Source organism: Juglans regia, chromosome 8 (genome assembly GCF_001411555.2).
Source record: "Juglans regia cultivar Chandler chromosome 8, Walnut 2.0, whole genome shotgun sequence".
NCBI lineage: Eukaryota > Viridiplantae > Streptophyta > Magnoliopsida > Fagales > Juglandaceae > Juglans > Juglans regia.
In genome coordinates this window covers 25115031-25134838 of record NC_049908.1, presented here as the reverse complement: position 1 = coordinate 25134838, position 19808 = coordinate 25115031, and the positions used below count along the sequence as shown (strand labels likewise).

General features: G+C 33.1%; 2 protein-coding genes across 2 annotated transcripts; both read left to right on the top strand.

The window, feature by feature from the left end:
- The first annotated feature begins 9122 nt into the window (after positions 1-9122).
- Positions 9123-11807, top strand: LOC109013790 (peroxidase 72-like). The gene is made up of 4 exons (XM_018995994.2): positions 9123-9451; positions 9608-9799; positions 10468-10633; positions 11197-11807. Exons 1-4 carry the CDS (start codon positions 9212-9214, stop codon positions 11610-11612), a joined length of 1014 nt encoding a protein of 337 aa, XP_018851539.1. The 5' UTR covers positions 9123-9211; the 3' UTR covers positions 11613-11807.
- A 1405-nt stretch (positions 11808-13212) lies between these two features.
- On the top strand, positions 13213-17617 carry LOC109013791 (epoxide hydrolase A-like). The gene is made up of 3 exons (XM_018995995.2): positions 13213-13623; positions 14288-14529; positions 17222-17617. The coding sequence occupies exons 1-3, from the start codon at positions 13342-13344 to the stop codon at positions 17469-17471; spliced, it is 774 nt and encodes a 257-aa protein (XP_018851540.1). The 5' UTR covers positions 13213-13341; the 3' UTR covers positions 17472-17617.
- Positions 17618-19808: the final 2191 nt, after the last annotated feature.

The window sequence follows — 19808 nt, the reverse complement described above, 5'->3', positions numbered from 1 at the left end:
ATATTGTAAAACTCATTTTATAGTAAAATATATATAATATTTTACATCAAATTACATTAATTTATAAATTTATTTTTATAAAATTTTTATAAGATCTTTATATATATAAGTGTTTTTAATCTCGTACTGTACTAGCCGATATGGTCGGTATTTGTCGTACCGGCTACTGAGTCGATACAGATATTATATATGTTTCGTACCGGCCGTACCGGCTTATATTTTGGTTATATTTCGATTTATACCGGCCTGTATTTCGGCTTGTACCGGCTAATATTTCGGCCTCTATTTTATTTTTATTTTTTCAAACACAAACTTATTTTTTTTCCTCCAATTTAGATTAAGCTATTTATAATTTATATATATGTATTTATATATAATTTATTCATATATAGATTATTATTTTAGAATATAATTTATATATATTTATATATATAATTTATTCATATCTTGACTATTTCAAAATAGTAAACAAAATAATATTAATATCGAAATATTTCGTTCCAATATCTTAACGGATACAGCGTCCAAAACATTGATATATACCTCATACTTCTTCTTAACCAAACGGTCAAAACCCATTATCCTCCTATTAAAGGCTTTTCATGGAAAGTCTTTGAAGACCCTTGCAAGAGGTGCTAAAATATTATTATTATTATTCCTTAAAAGATAGACCTATATATATATGTTACAAAATCAATAATTAAGTGGACTGTTGCATACTAGATTTCTGATATTTGAAATTAATTTTCTTTTATTAGTAAGGGCACTCTCTCTGTCTTGCTAGAAAGGACAGCATAAATATTACTACTTTGAGAAATCTGTAAAGCGTGATCCATATTTTAAAGAAGACTGTTATAACCATAAAGAGATTACACAAAAATAATCATACAAACTGACGTGAATTCATGTGATCCGTTAGATCTACTTTACAAGAAAAGTAACTTTACAATCTGACGAACTACGTGAAGCCATATCAATTTGTGAGATTATTTTTGTGTAATTCATTTGTGGTTAAAGTATTTCTCTATTTCAAACTTGGCTACCCAAATCTTAAAACTTAACTCACAAGCTAGCTAAATACAAACTTTCCAAACCAAAAACAAAAAAAACTTTCATATCGACAAGTGTATGTATGTATGTGTGTGTATATATATACTATTATATATATAAGGTGCTACTATTCAGTCTCATGTGTTTGTCTTTTTAAATTTATTGTTAGTATAAATTATTTTTTTTTTCTTTCAAATATTTTTTAAATATCTTTAAATATTTTTAAGAAATTACACTACTTCACTAATAGTCACTTTTTTAACTATTAAGAAAATAAAATAAAATAAAATACCCGAGCAGTAACTTTGAGCTAGGTTATAACAAACTCATGGGGCAAAGTATCATTTTCTATTTCTTATTACTCCATTTTTAGTGGATATGATATATGTGAGAAGAAGTAATTTCCAGAAATTCCATTGTAAATTTTTATTGATGAGTAGGTGTGCTTTTATACACAAATAACAAAATCTTTTCTGTTATGCCACGATGTCACAGGAAAATAAAAGGGAAAATATCAAGACTATTTTATAGAGTACTATTATGACCCTAGACTATTTATCTAAGTTAATATGCCCCCTCGAGTCCATTGGGATATTTACAACAGTGAGACTCGATCTAAATAAAGCAAATTTGTCTAAAACTAGTGGTTTGGTGAGAACATCATCTACTTGATCTTTTGAACTACAAAAGGCAACTTGCAAGGTCTTGGCAGCCACCCGGTCATGAACAAAGTGATAATCGATGTCCATGTATTTTGTTTTTGAGTGATAAACTGGATTGGCAGAGAGGTATGTGGTTCCTATGTTGTCACACCATAGGATGGGCGGCTTAGACAGAAAAATTCCAAGTTCTGTTAGCATGGTTTGAAGCCAAATCAGCTCAGCAGCTACGGAAGCAAGGGCTTTGTACTTTGCTTCAGTACTTGAGCGGGCCACCTTATTCTGCTTCTTAGAGCTCCAGGAAATCAGATGATTTCCTAAAAATACACAAAAACTACTAGTAGACCGTCTATCATCTGGACAACCGGCCAAGTCTGCATCTGAATAAGCCTGCAATGTAAGAGGAAAGGAGTACTTAAAAAAGAGGCCATGATTTATAATGGACTTAAGGTACCACGAGATCCTCTTAACAGCAGACCAGTATGGTAATTTGGGGCAATGCATAAATTGGCACGCCTTATTTACTGCAAAAGATATGTTAGGTCAGGTCAAGGAGAGATACTGCAACCCCCCTATACTTCTTAACAGTGTAGTGCCATGAAAGGAAGGAGAATCATACTTATAAAGTTTAAGAGAAGTAGTCATGGGAGATGTCAGAGGCTTAGCACGCATCATATTACTTCGAGTGAGTAACTCTTTGACATATTTTCTTTGAGACATAGTAGTCAACTTCAAGACCCAAAAAGTAAGATAATTTCCCAAGATCCTTGACAAGGAAGGCCAAACCAAGATCATGAATAAATGCATCTATCATATGCGGCTTAGAAGAGGTTACAACCATATCATCAACATATATGAGGACAAACATATGAATATCACTATTGTGTAGGAGAAAGAGAGATGGATCATATTTTGAAGCCAAAAATCCATAACCAGTTAACCAGGAGGTTAACTGAGCAAACCAGGATCTTGGTGCCTGATTGAGGTCGTATAGGGCTTGTGCAATTTGCACACATGAGTGGAAAATTTTGGATCAATAAATCCTTGAGGCTGTTGAATATAAACATTGTCATGCAATTCTCCATGTAAGAAAGCGCTTTGAACATCTAATTGGCGCAAAGGCCACCCATAAGCAACAACAAGAGAAATGATTAAACGAATTGTGGATGGTTTTACAACGAGACTGAAAGTCTCATTGTAATCCAAGCTAGAGAGTTGGTGGTAACCTTTGGCCACTAATCTTGCCTTTCTTCGTTCAAAGGAACCATTAGAATGCAATTTTGTATGGTAAACTCAACGACAACCAAGTACATTAAGAGAAGGGTTAAAAGGTACCAGACTCCATGTTTTGTTTTGGATGAGGCATTGTATTCAGCGCACATGGCAGCAATCCATTCTGGGTACTTGGAAGTATCTGAAAAACTTAAAAGGCTTATATGGAACTTCATGTGTTGTGAGAAGACAATGTCATCACAGATATGGTACAATGCCGTCCGAAGTCACATGAGGTCAAGAAGAGTTGGTAACACTACGAGTAATGATTAGAGATTGGGGAGGATGAAGGATGGGAGTAGACGAATGTGGTGGAGGAAAAATAGAGGAAGGAGATGAAGAGATGGGAGAAGAAGTTGTCATAGGATGAGGAGAAGTGGGGTTCGAAGGTTATGAAGCAGGGGGATTAGGGTTAGGGTTGGATGAGGGTGTGGAAGCAGAGGAGTTAGGGTTTGTAGTCGTGAGATAGGTAGGGTTTGATAGTGGTGTTTGAGTTGAATTTATATGAGGATTGAATGAGGATGGACTGGGCGCAAGAATGGATTTGGAGAATAATGGGAGTTGGGCCGTGGAGTATGGTGAGCTCGATTTTAAGTACAAAGTGGAAGTGGGCCGTGAGTTGGAGTAAGGAAATGAGTCTTCATTGAATAGGACATCTCCGGAAATGTATAATCTGTGAGAATGGAGATCTAGGCATTTGTAGCCCTTATGGGCTGGGCTACAACCGAGAAAGAGGCATGAAACTTATCTGGGATGAAGCTTGTTTTTGTTGTAGGGCCTGAGATTGGGCCAGCACTCACAGCCAAAAGTTTTGAGAAAATTAAAGTCAGGTTGCCAGTTATGAACAAGAAAATAAGGAGATTTATTATGAAGTGATTTGGATGGAAGGAGATTTATTAAGTATACGGCCGTTTCAAAAGCTTCAACCCAAAAATTAGGAGGAAGAGAGGCATGAGCTAAAAGAGTGAGTCCAATTTTAACAATGTGTCGATGTTTATGTTCAACAATACCATTTTGTTAATGTGTGTGAGGACAAGAAAATCTATGAGTGATTTCAGGTTTTTGGCATAGATTAGAGAAAGGTGTAAATTCGCCACCTCCGTCCGTTTGAAGTGTAATTAATTTTGAATTGAAGAATCGTTCAACAAACGGTAAAAAGGTAGAGAAAATAGAAATTGCATCAGACTTGAGTTTAAGAGGGTAAATCCAAGAAAAATGAGTATAATGATCTATAAAAGATATATAATATTTGTGACCATATCGAGACATTATAGGAGCTGGGCCCAAAAGGTCTGCACTAATGACTTCTAAGGGTCGAGAATACATAGCCCAACTTGAAGGAAAGGATAACTGATGGCTCTTGGCTATCGGACAGTGAGAACACATAAAAGGCTCTTTAGTGGAGCAAAAAGTTGTCCTGCATAATGTGACGAACAACGACTTGAGCTGTGGTATAACAGAGGAAGATCAAGAAGAAGAGGGGGATTCTGTGTTCTCGACTATGGATCAAGAAGTCTGCTAGTTGAGCAGCTCTGATACCATGTGAGAAGAAGTAATTTCCAAGAATTCCATTGTAAATTTGTATTGATGAGCAGGTGTGCTTTTATACACAAATAACATAATCTTTTCTATTATGCCACGATGTCACAGGAAAATAAAAGGGAAAATATCAAGACTATTTTAAAGAGTACTATCATGACCCTAGACTATTTATAACAGATTTATCTAAGTTAATAATATATATATATATATATATATATAATCTGTTCTACTCTGTACACTTTTTATTTTTAATGTGTATTTTAGCCCACGTACCCTCCTCTATATTATTCTACCTTGGTAAAGAAAAAAGAAAAAGAAAAGGAGATAAAGCAAGCATAAAGCAATCCGAGAGCAATTTAATGAGGTACTAGAGAAATAATGTAGACAGACAGAGGTCCGTAATTATCTATCAACTCGAAGAGATAACATTTGAATCGACATTACAACATTGAAAGGCTTCTGGACAATGTGGGCCAAGTTTTTATTAAATAACTCATGTCTAGTCTAGATGATATGAATCTGAAATATATATATATATATATATATATATATAAATATATTATATTATATTATATATCAAAAGAATCTAAAAAAAAAAAAAAAAGGTTTAATTCAATCAGTTCATGCACTGCTATTCAGTGTCATTTTCTACCATCTTTGCATGGAGCCGACGTGCAAAAGCAGATGCTGCTTTTGTCCAAAGTTAGTTCGAACATTGCGTGTACGGTCAGCTGCTCGTGTCCATATATATAGAAAGAATGACAATCAAGCCAATACAATAACATCAAGATCGTTGCCGTATGATCCCCTGCTATTTGCATGCTAAGGATTGCATCATGAAAATGATGGCTCAAGTGCGATCGATCGAAGAATCAAATGTCTTTTGAGTCGATCTAAAAGGATTAGTTCTCCAAACCCCACCCTATATATATGCAGTCTTTATCATCTTACTGGATGGATCGGATTAACCTAATATTCCCCTTATCTTTAGTTCCCCGACGTATACACCAGACAACACCTATAATTAATGCCAAATAAAATTTTCAAAACTTCAACATAAAGCAAAAAATTTATAAGGAGACACAACTTTACTTCAAGACCCACAAAAAAAGTTAAAACGTAGAAGGAAAGGAAAGGAAAGGAAGAATGCTAGATACATAGACAAAATCGATAGATCATTAGTTCAAGTGATAAGTCGAGTCTTGTTAAACATGACCTCGATCGCATATTTTAGGTCAATAATTTGAATCTCCAATTGTGTCATGGTTCCCTTAGAGCCATCTCTAAGGTCTGACATGGCTCAATTATTATCCGAATGTGTACATATGAGAAAAATTATTGACTATTTGACGTGTAACTCTCTTATAAAATTAAATGAAAGATTTTGTTCTACCAAAATGTCCTTAAGACCCTTGACCATTTAACGTGTAGCTCATTTGTAAAATTTAATGAATGATCATATTTTATCAAAAGATCCTTAATTATCCCACGGTTAGATATTTTGCTGAAATTTAAATTTTTTTTAATCTTGATTTTTTATCTTTTTTTAATTTTATATTTTCTTTTTCCAGACAAATAAACTACCAACTTTTTCATTTCTTTTATTTAAATTATTATGTCAGGTACACTCTGAGACTAACGCATCCAGAGCCGTTCCCGTATGTGTATGTATATGTGTATATATATATATATATAAGTTGTAGCACGTCCATCTTCTAGAGAAATGGGGTAAATTGTTGCTGTCTGCACTATAAATATATTAATGGAGTAAACTTTTATCACCAATAAAAAATGAAAAAATCAAAAGAAAAAGAAGGCTGTGTAACGTACTAATTAAGGACATGAAAAAATCAAACTTCTCCAACGGCTAATTTTCTAAGATCATCGATCCATGTTTTCAACAGAGCAGGTGAGTCTGCATCCACTTTTGGCAGTACTGCTATAATTTTCTTGATCGTAATTAATTCCTTCACTCATGTCTTGATGATCATTAATTACTACCCCTTTGCTTAGCTAGCTAGCTATATATATCGATATGACCAGGTTGACCAAATCATTCATTTTTTCAAGAGAAATTTTATTTACAGTCTCTATTTAGAGATTATATGTGTAAATTTTTTATTAAATAAAAAAAATTATTATTTTAAAAATAATAATTTTATAATTTTAAAAAATTTTAAAGATAAAATTACCTAAATTTACATTACAATCCTTAAATGGAAACTATATCTAACATTACTCATCAATCAAATATAATCATCAAGTCAATAAATAATTAAGATGCCTCATTTTCTGGCTAATCTCATAATATTACTAGTAAATTTCTATAACAAGAAGTACTAAAGCTGATTAGAACAAAAATTTGTAGAGTTTCTATTCAACAAGTATATCATAATATATATATATATATATTTATATATATAATGCTTAGCGGCAAGGACACTCATGATCATTTATAATTAGCAACTTCATTTTCAACAAAGCTAGCAAAATTCTTTTAGCTATTCAAATCCTTATTGTTCTACTTTTTTATTTTATTTATTTAATGTTTGGGATAAGTGGTCAAATCCTCCTTTTTAATTTCACCCACTCTCCAGCTTTTAAAACACTCTACATCGATCCCTCTACTTTATTCTATCAATTAGTATTTCTTTATTATTCATTAATTATTTTAAAAATCATCTGTATGTAGTAGGAACTTGGGATATGAACGATTAGTTTAAAGTTGCAGTCTTTACCGAATATTGTAATTTGAAATCTCATCAAAATGATCAAGTGCTAGCTCCAACATATTATATAAATATATATATATATATATTCCAAATTTCCAAGGACGACTCTCAAAACCCTACTCATTTTATAGTAGAAACACATGAGAATGCTTATCTCTGTAAGAAATTCAGAAGGCCAGTTCAGATTTATAATTAATTAACAACCTAAATTTCATACAACATGTATAATTATAATAAACACAAGAAATTCAGTACATGCAGAAGCAAACACAAAGAAGCTGGTGACAAGGGACCTACAACCTACGTACAGATTTTGAGCTGGCCCCAGATTAGGAGATAACATGTTAATTTGTTGAGACTTGATAGGATAAGGTTAATGTCGGTGTTGCGTTGTAAGTATGTGGCTATGATTTTATAACTTTTTATAGTTCATTGTTTAAAGGTTTTAGTTTTATGATTTCTGGTCTTATTTCATTTTATACTTTGGTTTTGGTTCTTTTGTATATAAACTCGAAGGTGTCTAATGGTTTTCAGTACGGTATTTCTCTGCTATAAATGAGAGCATAAATAAAATTGAACTCTCATCCTCTTCTTGAAAAAAATATTGCACCCCCACAAAAAGATATTGCATTTGATAATTTAAAAATTAAAAAAAAAAAAAATCAGTACTCTAAAACCTAGTTTTCTCTAAAAAAAATTGCAAAACAATTAATGAAGTAAAAACTTGAGAAAACTAATTAAGATTAACATCTAATTAATTTCATATTTATACCACATAAACACAAAACTTAGAAGTCAATATATATATATATATATATATTTATACATATATACACACATGTACAACATAGAGTACAAGCAAAAACTGCCACGAATTGATATATTGCATTGCAAAATTAAAATTAATTTTTGAAATAAACCTTAGAAAAAAAATAACCAAACAAAGATTAATTCATATTTCAAAAGAAATTAAGAATTAGAAGCCAAGGATACAAAAATACCGTTATATATATATATATATATATATATATATATATATATATAAAACAAATTAAAGCCAAATTATTTTGCTATTCTAATTGCCCAATGTTACTATTTTTTCTTTTTCAATTACTTTCTTGCTACAGAGATAGTCAAGTTAGCTTTTTGACTAATTTGGCTACCTTTATGCATGTGAATTATGTAGGGATCCAATGCGATTATTGTTTACCATGTTAAATAACGAGATTAATTTGTCATGCAAAGTCAAAAGTTTGTTTCATTGTAATCATCTTAGAGAAAAAAAAAAAAAAAAAATCATCTTAGAGATAGATTTACTTTTCTAAGATATTCTCAATTAATTTATTATTATTTACAAATTATTTATTACTATTTTACTACTGTTTTTGTTATTATTTATATGAGTTTTGCTATATAATTTCTGTCACATTTCACTCTATTTTTTTTTTTTAATTTTTAATTTTTTTTTTTTTTTGAGTTTTTTTTTTAAATTATTTCAAATTTTTTATATATTATTTATATAATAAATATTTGATAAAAGAAAAAAATTAAAAAAATTAAAAAATATATAGAAATGTGAAGTATGAAGAGATTGTAAAGATTTTTTATATTTACATATGATTGGAGATACTGTTAATGTTCAAACCAGCGGTAAATACATGCAGGCCAGCTACCGACTCCGGTCTCTATTTTTTGTTTTTTTGTTTTACTGTTTCCATGACATTGATGGAAAGCAAGTCAAGCTACCAACTCCAAATTTTTTGCTCCCTTGTCTGTTCTTTTCCTCTCTCTCTGCATCTCTTAAGACTTTGTGATCACATGTCTACAAAAATTTCCCCCTATAAATACCCCCTAAAGCCATTCAGCTTTCATCATAGCAAGTCCTGAAACTTTCTCTGCAAGTGTTTTATTTTTCATCATCTTAATTCGTCTTGAAAGTGCAGGACACAAAGAACAATGTCTAATCAGTTCACGAGATTTTTCATTTTTCTCTCTCTTTTAGCCTTTGCTCCCAGCTTTTGCTTCTCTAGCAAGAGTAGTTCCACTAATGGCGGTTCTCTCTCCCCACACTTTTACGACCATTGTTGCCCAAAAGCTCAAGAGATCGTGAAGTCCATTGTGGCCAAGGCTGTGGCCAAAGAAGCTCGCATGGCAGCTTCATTGCTTAGGCTCCATTTTCACGATTGCTTTGTCCAGGTAATATCTTGCAATATTAACTAGCAAAATCTCTCGTTTTTAATCATATTTAAGATCATGTCATAAGGAACAGAAAACATCGATGGTCCATGCATGCATGCATGTCTGTCTGTCTGTCGTCATCTTTGTAAGCAAAACCTTGTAATATTTTTGCAGGGCTGCGACGCATCTCTGCTGTTAGACAGCAGCGGAAGCATAGTCAGTGAGAAGGGGTCGAATCCTAACCGGAACTCGGTACGAGGGTTTAATGTCTTAGACCAGATTAAATCTGCATTGGAGAAAGAGTGCCCTCATACTGTATCTTGTGCTGACATTGTGGCCCTTGCTGCTAGAGACTCCACTGTTCTAGTAAGTTGCCGACACTTTATAACGAGTTACGTTAAATGTAATTGTATAGTATCGTATAGTTATTTTAAAAAGAATAATATTACTTTCTCAAAAAAAAAAAAATTAATAATAATATTATTACATTCAATCATAAAATATATAAATATCATACAGTCATTTTAAAAAAAAATTAAGATATATTATTAAAAAATTAATTTTTTTTTACGTAGATCTCATATTTATTTATTTTTTTTAAAATAACTACACGATGCTTACACACTCACGATTGTAAATATTATTTTTTTTAAAAAAAATATAAAATTTATTATTAAAAAATTATTATTTTTTATATAATAATCTTATTTTTTTTTTTTTAAAATGATTAATACTCACTATCGAAAGTATCATTTCTCCATTATATAATTCATGAAAATATTTAATATCAACGTAACATAGTAATTCATGAATGGACGATATTATCTAAAATAAGATAATAATGATTACAATTTTCTTAAATACTTTGTTTAATTGTATATTATAAGTAGCGGACCGAATTCGTAATTTTACTGATCTCTCATGTACGTGGTCATAATTATTTTGCTGGATGGTGACAAAATAAGACAGAATTAGCTAGCTATATAGTCATGAATAATTCCAACGTACGGCCTGACCATCTTTTGAATATTCAGGCCGGTGGACCCAGCTGGGTGGTTCCATTAGGAAGAAGGGACTCCAGAACTGCAAGCTTGAGTGGCTCCAATAACGACATTCCTGCTCCAAACAACACTTTCCAGACTATTCTCACCAAGTTCAGGAGACAAGGGCTGAACCATGTTGATCTTGTTGCTCTATCCGGTAATTAATTAAAGATCTGCAGCTTAATTCATTCATGTTCTATTATTGTGATAATTAACCATATAGTATATCCCAAATATTTTTTTACAATTTAGAAAATTAAAGTGTTATAATCACAAAGAAATTATATAAAAATAATCTAAAAATTAACTTGATTTTATGTGATTTATTATATCTATTTTATAATAAAAATAATTTTATAATCAAACCAATTTTATATTAAGTCACGTCAATTTGTAAGATTATTTTTATGTAAGAAAAATATTCTAATCACAAAGAGATTATAAAAAAACAATTCCACAAACTGATGTAGTTTGATGTAGTTTGTCAGATTATAAAATTATTTTTATTGTTAAATAAATCTAACTGATCAAATGAAGTCACGTTAGTTTGTAAAAAATTATGTAATTTCTTTATAGATATTGTAGTAGTACTCTGTATGTAATCTTTTTGTAGTTAAAGTATTTTAATTTGTAAAAAAATTAAGACTTGTGGGCTCCATTTATGGGCATAATCCAGTACTACTTAAACTAATAAATTGTTCATCATGAAAATATATGCAGGGAGTCACACGATCGGAAATTCCCGATGCACCAGCTTCAGACAGAGACTGTACAACCAGTCAGGCAATGGGCAGCCGGACAACACACTTGATGCATCCTATGCTGCCCAATTGAGAAGGAGATGCCCAAGATCCGGTGGTGACCAGAACCTGTTTTTCTTGGATTTTGTTAGCCCAACCAAGTTTGACAACAGCTACTACAAAAACCTGTTGGCTTTCAAAGGCCTGTTGAGCTCTGACCAAAGTCTCCTAACAAAGAGCCAAACAACCATGAAACTGGTTAAGCAATACGCAGAGAACAGTAAGCTTTTCATGGAGCAGTTCGCTCAGTCCATGGTTAAGATGGGAAATATTTCTCCATTGACAGGCACTTCAAGGGGAGAGATTAGAAAGAACTGCAGGAAGATTAACTCCTGATTTTTATTTGTTAATTATATAATTACTGCATGCATGCACGCACTACTTCCACTGAGAAAAGCTCAAAATTATTGTACGTGTACCTTGGGCTTCGATCCAGTCTGTTGTTCCCTGACTTCTTTTGGTGTGTATTGTTGGACTTTTACCTAATTAATTTGCGAAATAATATACGAAAAATTCTATTCTTAAGTCTCATACACCACACATCAATTTTTTTATAATTTCTTTAATTTTATTATCTTATTAAATATGTGGTATATAGATTATGAGTAGAATAATTTAATTATTTGATTTCTTTAATTTTATTCTCTTATTAAATATGTAGTATATAGATTATGAGTAGAATAATTTAATTATTTTAAAAATAATAAAATTAAAAAAAAAACTTAAAAAAAAAATTAAAAAATAAAAAAATTTTAGTGTGTGATATATGGACTTATGAATAGAAATGCTCATAATATATTACTTACTGTTATAAATGTCAAAACATAAACTTTTTTGTACTAATTAATTGTATGCCAGCTTTTTATATGTGTTTAGTGTGTTGATATAAAGAAATAGAGCTTTATTATTTATTTTAGCTCATATATTATATATATATATATATATATATGTCATGTATTCAATGCTTGTAATGATAAAGCTACGTGGCATGATCGGCATAACTTCTAGTATTTAAAATAGAGGTTTAGAGTTTGAAATCCTCTCCCCCAAATGTATAAAAAAAAAATGCTTGTAATGATACTACACTATGTCTTTTTTTTAAGAGAAATGATACTTCTAGTCGTGAGTGTGTAAGCGCCGTATAATCGTTTTGAAAAAAGTGAATAAATATAGAATCCACATGAAAAGAAATTAATTTTTTAATAATAGACCACATTCTTTTTCAAAACGACTCTACGACATTTGTGCATTCTACGACTGTATGTAGCATTATTATTTTTTTTAAATGCTTATTTTCCAAATAAGGATGTTGAAGCAACATATGTTCTCAAATATCTTAATTTGTGGACATTTTATGTTTTAGTTTGATGAATGAACAAAAAATTAAGAATATACGATAATAAAAGAAATATTTTTTAAGAAAACACATGAATGACCCAGAGCTCATCCAATTCGACTTCAGATACATAGATGATGCATAGATTTCGTTCTCTCTCCACTGGTCGTGGTATCTGTTGGGCCTAAAATAGGCCCAGTGATATGGGCCCCAGGGAGAGAGATATGAAGAATGTTAGGGGCAATTGAGAAGGTGGCAAGGAAATGGGAAACTGTGTTGACAATAACTAATCAATTTTCAATAAAGTCAGTTGAAACATATTAATTATCCATTCTGAAGTTGAACAGTAATGAGAAATGTAATTACTCATTTTTTAATAATAGATTATATTTTTTTTTAAATAATTACACGATATTTAGATATTTTATGACTAAATATAACATTACTCTATTATTATTATTATTATTATTATTATTATTATTATTATTTTAAATACAGCGACATTTTCAGGTTTCAAAGTGTAATCTTCCAGACAAGTGGGAATCCACCGTTCGGCTACGGAACTTCATTCCATTCGGTTAATGCTAAAGTTGTCATATTTTGACTTTGACTACAAAACTTACCAACTTCATAATTGAATACAGTTCTTCACGCAGCTTGGCCGCCATTGATAGGATTGAGCACCACCATCTCCTCCTGCTTTGTGAGATTTCCAAAAAGTGAGAAAGCATGAGTGAGGTAAATCATCAAAGCATCAAAACCAATGGAATATGGATGCACATAGCAGAGCAAGGGGTAGGACCTCTAGTGCTTCTTCTTCATGGGTTCCCAGAAACTTCGTACTCTTGGCGCCACCAAATCACTTTTCTGGCAAATCATGGTTACCATGTGGTTGCACCTGACATGAGAGGCTATGGTGACTCTGACTCCCCGCTGAGTCCCAACTCCTACACCATGATGCATCTTGTGGGTGACCTCACAGGCCTTTTGGACCATTTTGGTGAACAACAGGTATCATTTAGGTGTGAGTAATTACTACATATTCCTGGGATATGAAACATAGTATTCTTATCTTATCATAAGATTTCGCGACGGTTTGGATTGGAAATTCATCTCAACTCATCTCATCATTACAACTTTTTCAAATTCTCACACAAAATATAATAAATAATTCAACTTTTTTAAATATCAAAATAATAATAATAATATTAATAAATAATATTATAACAATATTTTATTCAACTCATCAATCGAAACGGAGCCGACATGTGGTTATAGGATGAAAGTACCACAACATCCGAGTTTACTTAATAATTTTCCTTCACATACATACCTCTTTATGGGACTGTCAACTCTGTATCTTTGTCCTGATTTTGTGTAATGAGAAGGCATTTGTGGTGGGACATGATTGGGGGGCAAATGTTGGGTGGCATCTGAGCTTGCTGAGGCCTGATAGAGTCAAGGGGCTAGTTACTCTATCTGCTCCATACTTCAACAGATCTCCGAGTTCTAAAGTAGTATAATTTTTCAGAACAATGTTTGGTGATTGGTTTTACATCTGTCAGTACCAGGTACCATGGTTTATGTTTGTGTGTACTTGCATATAAACACCATGCATATACAAGGTATCATATATGTGACTAACTTATTGATGTTTTGATGTTTGGTTGACTAGGAACCTGGAAGAGCAGAGAGGGCATTTGCAAGGTATGATTATCTAACAGTGATGAAGAAGCTCTTGCTCGTAACCAAGACAGATGCTATGATAGCTCCTCCAGGTATGGAGATAATTGATAATCTGGAGACCCCATCGGTGTTGCCAAAATGGATTACTGAAGAGGAACTTCAGGCCTACGCAGACAAGTTCCAGGAATCTGGCTTCACAGGTCCTCTCAATTATTATCGTGCCATGGACCTGTAAGTGTAGAAACTTCTGTGACTTTAGTTTGTGTATATATAAACAACTCAATATACTACCTACAATACATTGAAACACCATCTAAATCTTAAAGCCTATGCACAGAATAAAATATCGAACCTTCAGAATAGTTAAAATTATTAAATAAAAAAAGAATATAACTAATAAAGTTAATATATCTTGAGTCATTATGCAATCAACAACACCTTTAAGAGTCACAATGTCAACACTTTGATCTCCAAAATCTAATTGAGCACTTGGTCTTCTCTTCCTTTCCTTTGTTATATTTGTATGTTAGTGATGAAATGTATCGATTCTCGGCAAGAGAGGAGTCATGGCTCATCCTGGACAACTGAAGAACCCTCACATTCCAAACACAGACAATCATCAAGGGTCCACTCTACCACTAAGCTAATAGTCTATCATGCGGACCTCCTGCTAGAGCCCGCTATGTTAAAAGCAAAAGAACCTCATCCCTTTCTTTCCTTTATTATGTCCTCATGCCTGAATCTCCCATAAGTGAATAGAATGTTGGATCTATATTGGATCTCACCTAAATCTCCCCATCTATCCTCCTGAGAAGTTTGTCAACTACTGATTCAAAAAGAGTATCCAAGATAATGTGCCTTGGATGATCTACATCTCATGGTTAGGCACTGCTGAGTGCTGAGCACATTGATCTATCTGTGGTCGGTGCACTTTGTCTATATGTTTTCACATTGAGAATACTATGCAAACCATGAGATGCCAAAGGGGCTGGTTACTTCCCAAACAGATCTTCCTCATTTCTATATAAATGCTAGTTTAGCAAGAATACACAAGAAGTATTTCAGCTTCCCAAAGACCCAAACTTTGCTTAAGTTGAGAGAAAGAACAAGAACCCTTTATATGGTGTCAAAGAAACTATACTCCCCAAGAGCCATAACTTAAAGATTCTTTAAATTCTTTTAAAAATCAATAAGCTTTTATGAATCCATTGGTTACAACACTAAAATGCATGAACTCAAAACACTAAAAAAAAGTTCAATAGTATGGTAATATTAATGAAACAAAATTGAAAATTTAATTCAATATCATGGGAGGGAAAATGGGAAATGCTAATGTGGGTTGTGAGGGAGTAAAAATAAAGATACTGGCCTTGGGCCCAGTAGGAGACAAGGGGGCAGGGAGGCACGTGGAGAGTGCTAAAAGCAAGGGCTAGGTGACAATAGGGGACAGCAGGGGCATGTCAAGGGGCAAGCAATTAGAAGGGTCATGGGGGACAGCACGCCAAGGGGGTCAAAAGAGTCATGGGGGACAAGGGCGCATGAGAGGTCAGGGAGGGGGACGCACGCAGGAAAATGGATTCAGATAAATAGAGGAAAAGGTTCTCCTTCTCGGGTTGGCTTCTTCGTCGTGTTCAATTCTCCTTCTTCTTCGACCTATCCTTCAACCAAAGAACAGAGAGAGCTCCAGCGAATGTTTTTCTCCAGCAAATTTACATTCAACATCACTCTTAGGGGTGTAAGTTGAAACCGGAAAACCGGTTCGGACCGGACCGGTTTTACCGGTTTTGAACCGGTCCTGTCCGGGACCGGTTCTTAGAATGTGAAAACCTGCCGGTTCCGGTCCGGTTCCTGTTTTAGGATTTTTCGGACCGGACCGGACCGGTTGATAAAAAAAAATATATAAAAATAATATTTATATTATTGTATATATAAGTTTTATACAAAATATTATATATATTAATATATATAAGTTTTATATATTATGTATAATTATAATTTTTTATGTGAAAGTTTTATATATAATTATATATATTTATATATGAAATAATTTCTTATTATAATTTATAAATTATTACATAAAATGTTAATACTAAATCATTAAAAGTTTATAATTAATACTAATATTAAATATATAGTTTATAACTAATACTAATATATAACTTATAATAAAAGTATAAAACAATATTTTTTAAATTAGTTTTGTTTTTTTATAAACAAATTTATAATGACAACTTGTAAAACTTACATTTTAAAAAAACCGGAAAACCAGACCAGACCGGACCGGAAACCTGTAAAACTGGAAGTACCGGTTTAGGAGGGTAATTGGTGCGTAATCGGTTTTGAAAAATACAAAACCGGTACATACCGGTTCGGTCCTAGATTTTGTCCAAAACCGGGCCGGACCGGACCGGTTACACCCCTAATCACCCTTGCATAGAAAGATATGATAGACCATGAGAGACTGTAAACAAGAATATTATAGTAGATTTCTTCTTCCCAAACGTCTGTGGACGTAAGCATTATGCCAAACCACGTAAATCTATGTGTTTATCTCTTTATTTCTCTACACTTATGTTTTTCATTCACCGCCATGGACGTACGCACTTCTACCGTACAGCCACACCGGAATACTGTCGTGGGCTCCAAATAACACCGAACGAGGCCCAAGTTGCCCAATGGGCCGAGAATGACTCTTTCTCCTCATCCAGCCTATTAAGCGATTTTTACCGCATCAACATGGGTGAATAAGAGCAAATCCCATTAAATAATGCTTATAAAATTGTATATTGTAACAAGTACACACTATTATGATTATGGTCAAATGTAAAATTCAACTCTCACACTGTCAGACATATGTAGATTAAAATCATTGCCCATACCAATACTCTGTTTTTACTCACTACTTTCTTTCAACATGTGACAGGAACTGGGAGCTTCTGGCACCATGGCAAGGATCCAAAATTACTGTCCCAACAAAATTCATAGTAGGTGACAAGGATTTGAATTTCGAATCTTTTGGTACAAGGGAATATGTGACAGGGGATGTTTTCAAGGAACTTGTCCCCAATCTCGAAGTTGTTTTCCTAGATGGGCACCATTTTATCCAACAGGAGAAAGCTAAAGAAGTCTCAAATGAAATTCTCTTCTTCATCAGGAAAATTACCAAGGATTAGTAGATTTTCTCATGTTTAGAAAACCATGGTTAAAAATATTGTTTATAGAATCTTGGAGCATCCATACACTTTGACTTAGCAAACCGACCAATGTGGTTTGGCATAAATGCCACCTCTCCCAATTGTTTCCATCAAACTCAAAATAGTGGTATGCCTTTATGTAATAAAGATAAAAAAGTTACACTATCTTTTTCTTTTCTTTTCTTTTCATGAATAAGGTTTCATTAAACTAAAAAAAATACAAAACGAGGGGGTGGGGAGCTCCAAAAAAATATACAATTACAATCAATACAACACATATAATTAAAAACAAAAATAGGGCACTGGAGCCAAAATATTGGACATTGTTCTCATGCTCCTCGAGCTGCCCGAGGAAATAACCACCAAAAGGTAGTTTTGAATGCCTAACCGCGAAGGGTTTGCATACCGATACCAATAGAAAAGTTATAGTATAAATAGTATATGATAACCAATTTTGATTCTGGGAAATCAGGCTCTAATGCCATTTGAACAGGCCAACAAACTTGTTAGCATGAGAAATGTTATTCATTTTAAAGCTTGTCATCTCCAGTATACTAGTTGATGTGATTGTGCCATGTAATTTGGAGAACTTTATCTCCATTTTGCACCACTATAGATGAGACTTTGCCATGTAATTGTCACCGACATCATCACTGACAACAGAAAGAAAACTCAGCTAGAGCATAACTATACCACACTTTCAATGTACAAGTGTAGAAATATCTTCAATTGTATCTGAGCTAATGAAGGGATGACCTTGTTTTCAGTCAGAACAAGTTTTCAATGTGTCATGTTAGTAGTTCAATGAAGGATTCTCACCTTACAAAAATATGGCCTGGATTTTCATGCTTTAGTGGACGTGTTGAAATCCAAGTAACAAGCTTAATCAACAAAGCTATTAATCATTTTAATAGAATACAAACCAAACTTGCAGAGAGTGCAGTAAACTAGACACGTCACTTTTTAGCCTCATAATGATGAGTCCATGATTAATATCCACACAATACAATTCATTAAGCAATAAAGAAAATCTCTAGCTATAAGGAAAGTAAAGAAGAATTTTTTTAAAGAATTATGTAATGCTCATTCGAATTCTCTGGCAAATTACAGGAGGTGTATATATACACATAATTACAACTGATTTCCTAACTTTATGCAACATTCTAATTTGAGTTTGACAGCTAGCTAATTCAAAATCAAATTTGTAGGATCACAACTCCTCATCCCTTATTTTTAGCACTGATTTCGGCAAGTGATGATTGCAAGTTTGGCTCTTCCTGATTTTTAGTGATATCAACTTGATCTTCTACACACCCCCTCAATCTGAAGGGGAGATCACGAACATTTAAATTGAATTGCACATTCTTGAACTTGCTTGGTTGCAACGGTTTTGTCAATGTATCTGCTTGCTAATCACGACTTGAGATAAATTGCACAGATAATTATTTGCGAGACACTTGATCCCTGACAAAGTGGAAATTGATTTTGATGTGTTTAGTTCGAGCATGAAACACTAGATTTGATGAGAGATAAGTTGCGCCAATATTGTCACACCAAAGCACAGGCGAGTGATGTACAAAGATGCCAAGCTCGGATAAAATGGACTTGATCCATATGATTTTGGCACAGTGTTTGCAAGTGACTTGTATTCAGCCTTAGTGCTACTTTGGGCCACTGTTTGTTGTTGTTTGCAAATCCATGAAATTAGATTAGTTCCTTGAAAAATGCAATAGGCACCAACAGATCTTCTATCATCTCTATCAGCTGTCCAATTCAAGTTTAAATAGGCTTGTAGTCGAAAATCTGTTGCTTTGGTGATGAAGAGGCTTGTTGAAACCATATGTTTGAGATATCTAAGTATTTGTTTAACGGCTTGCCAATGTGATTCCATAGGCTTATGCATGAACTTGCTTACTTTGTGAACTGCAAACGCCAAATCAAGCCTCATAAAAGCTAAGTATTGCATGCTGCCAACGATACTTAGATATAAACACACATCACTACATGGAGTGCCATCGGTTGCAGTAAGATGACATGTAGAAGCCATTGGAGTGGTACACTGTTTAGCTTTATCCATGTTGCTCTTTGTTAGTTAATCAACTGCATACTTTCGTTGAGTGAGATAAAGTCCCTCTGAGCTTCTAACAACTTCAACGCCGAGAAAGAAGTGGAGATCTCCCAGCTCTTTGACAACAAACTCAACTTTTAGATTTTGTATTATTTTGGTGATGACAATAGAGCTTGAGCTTGTAATTAATATATTATCAACATATATAAAAATGTAAATAGCTTTTGTTTTTGTCTTTAGAATAAAAA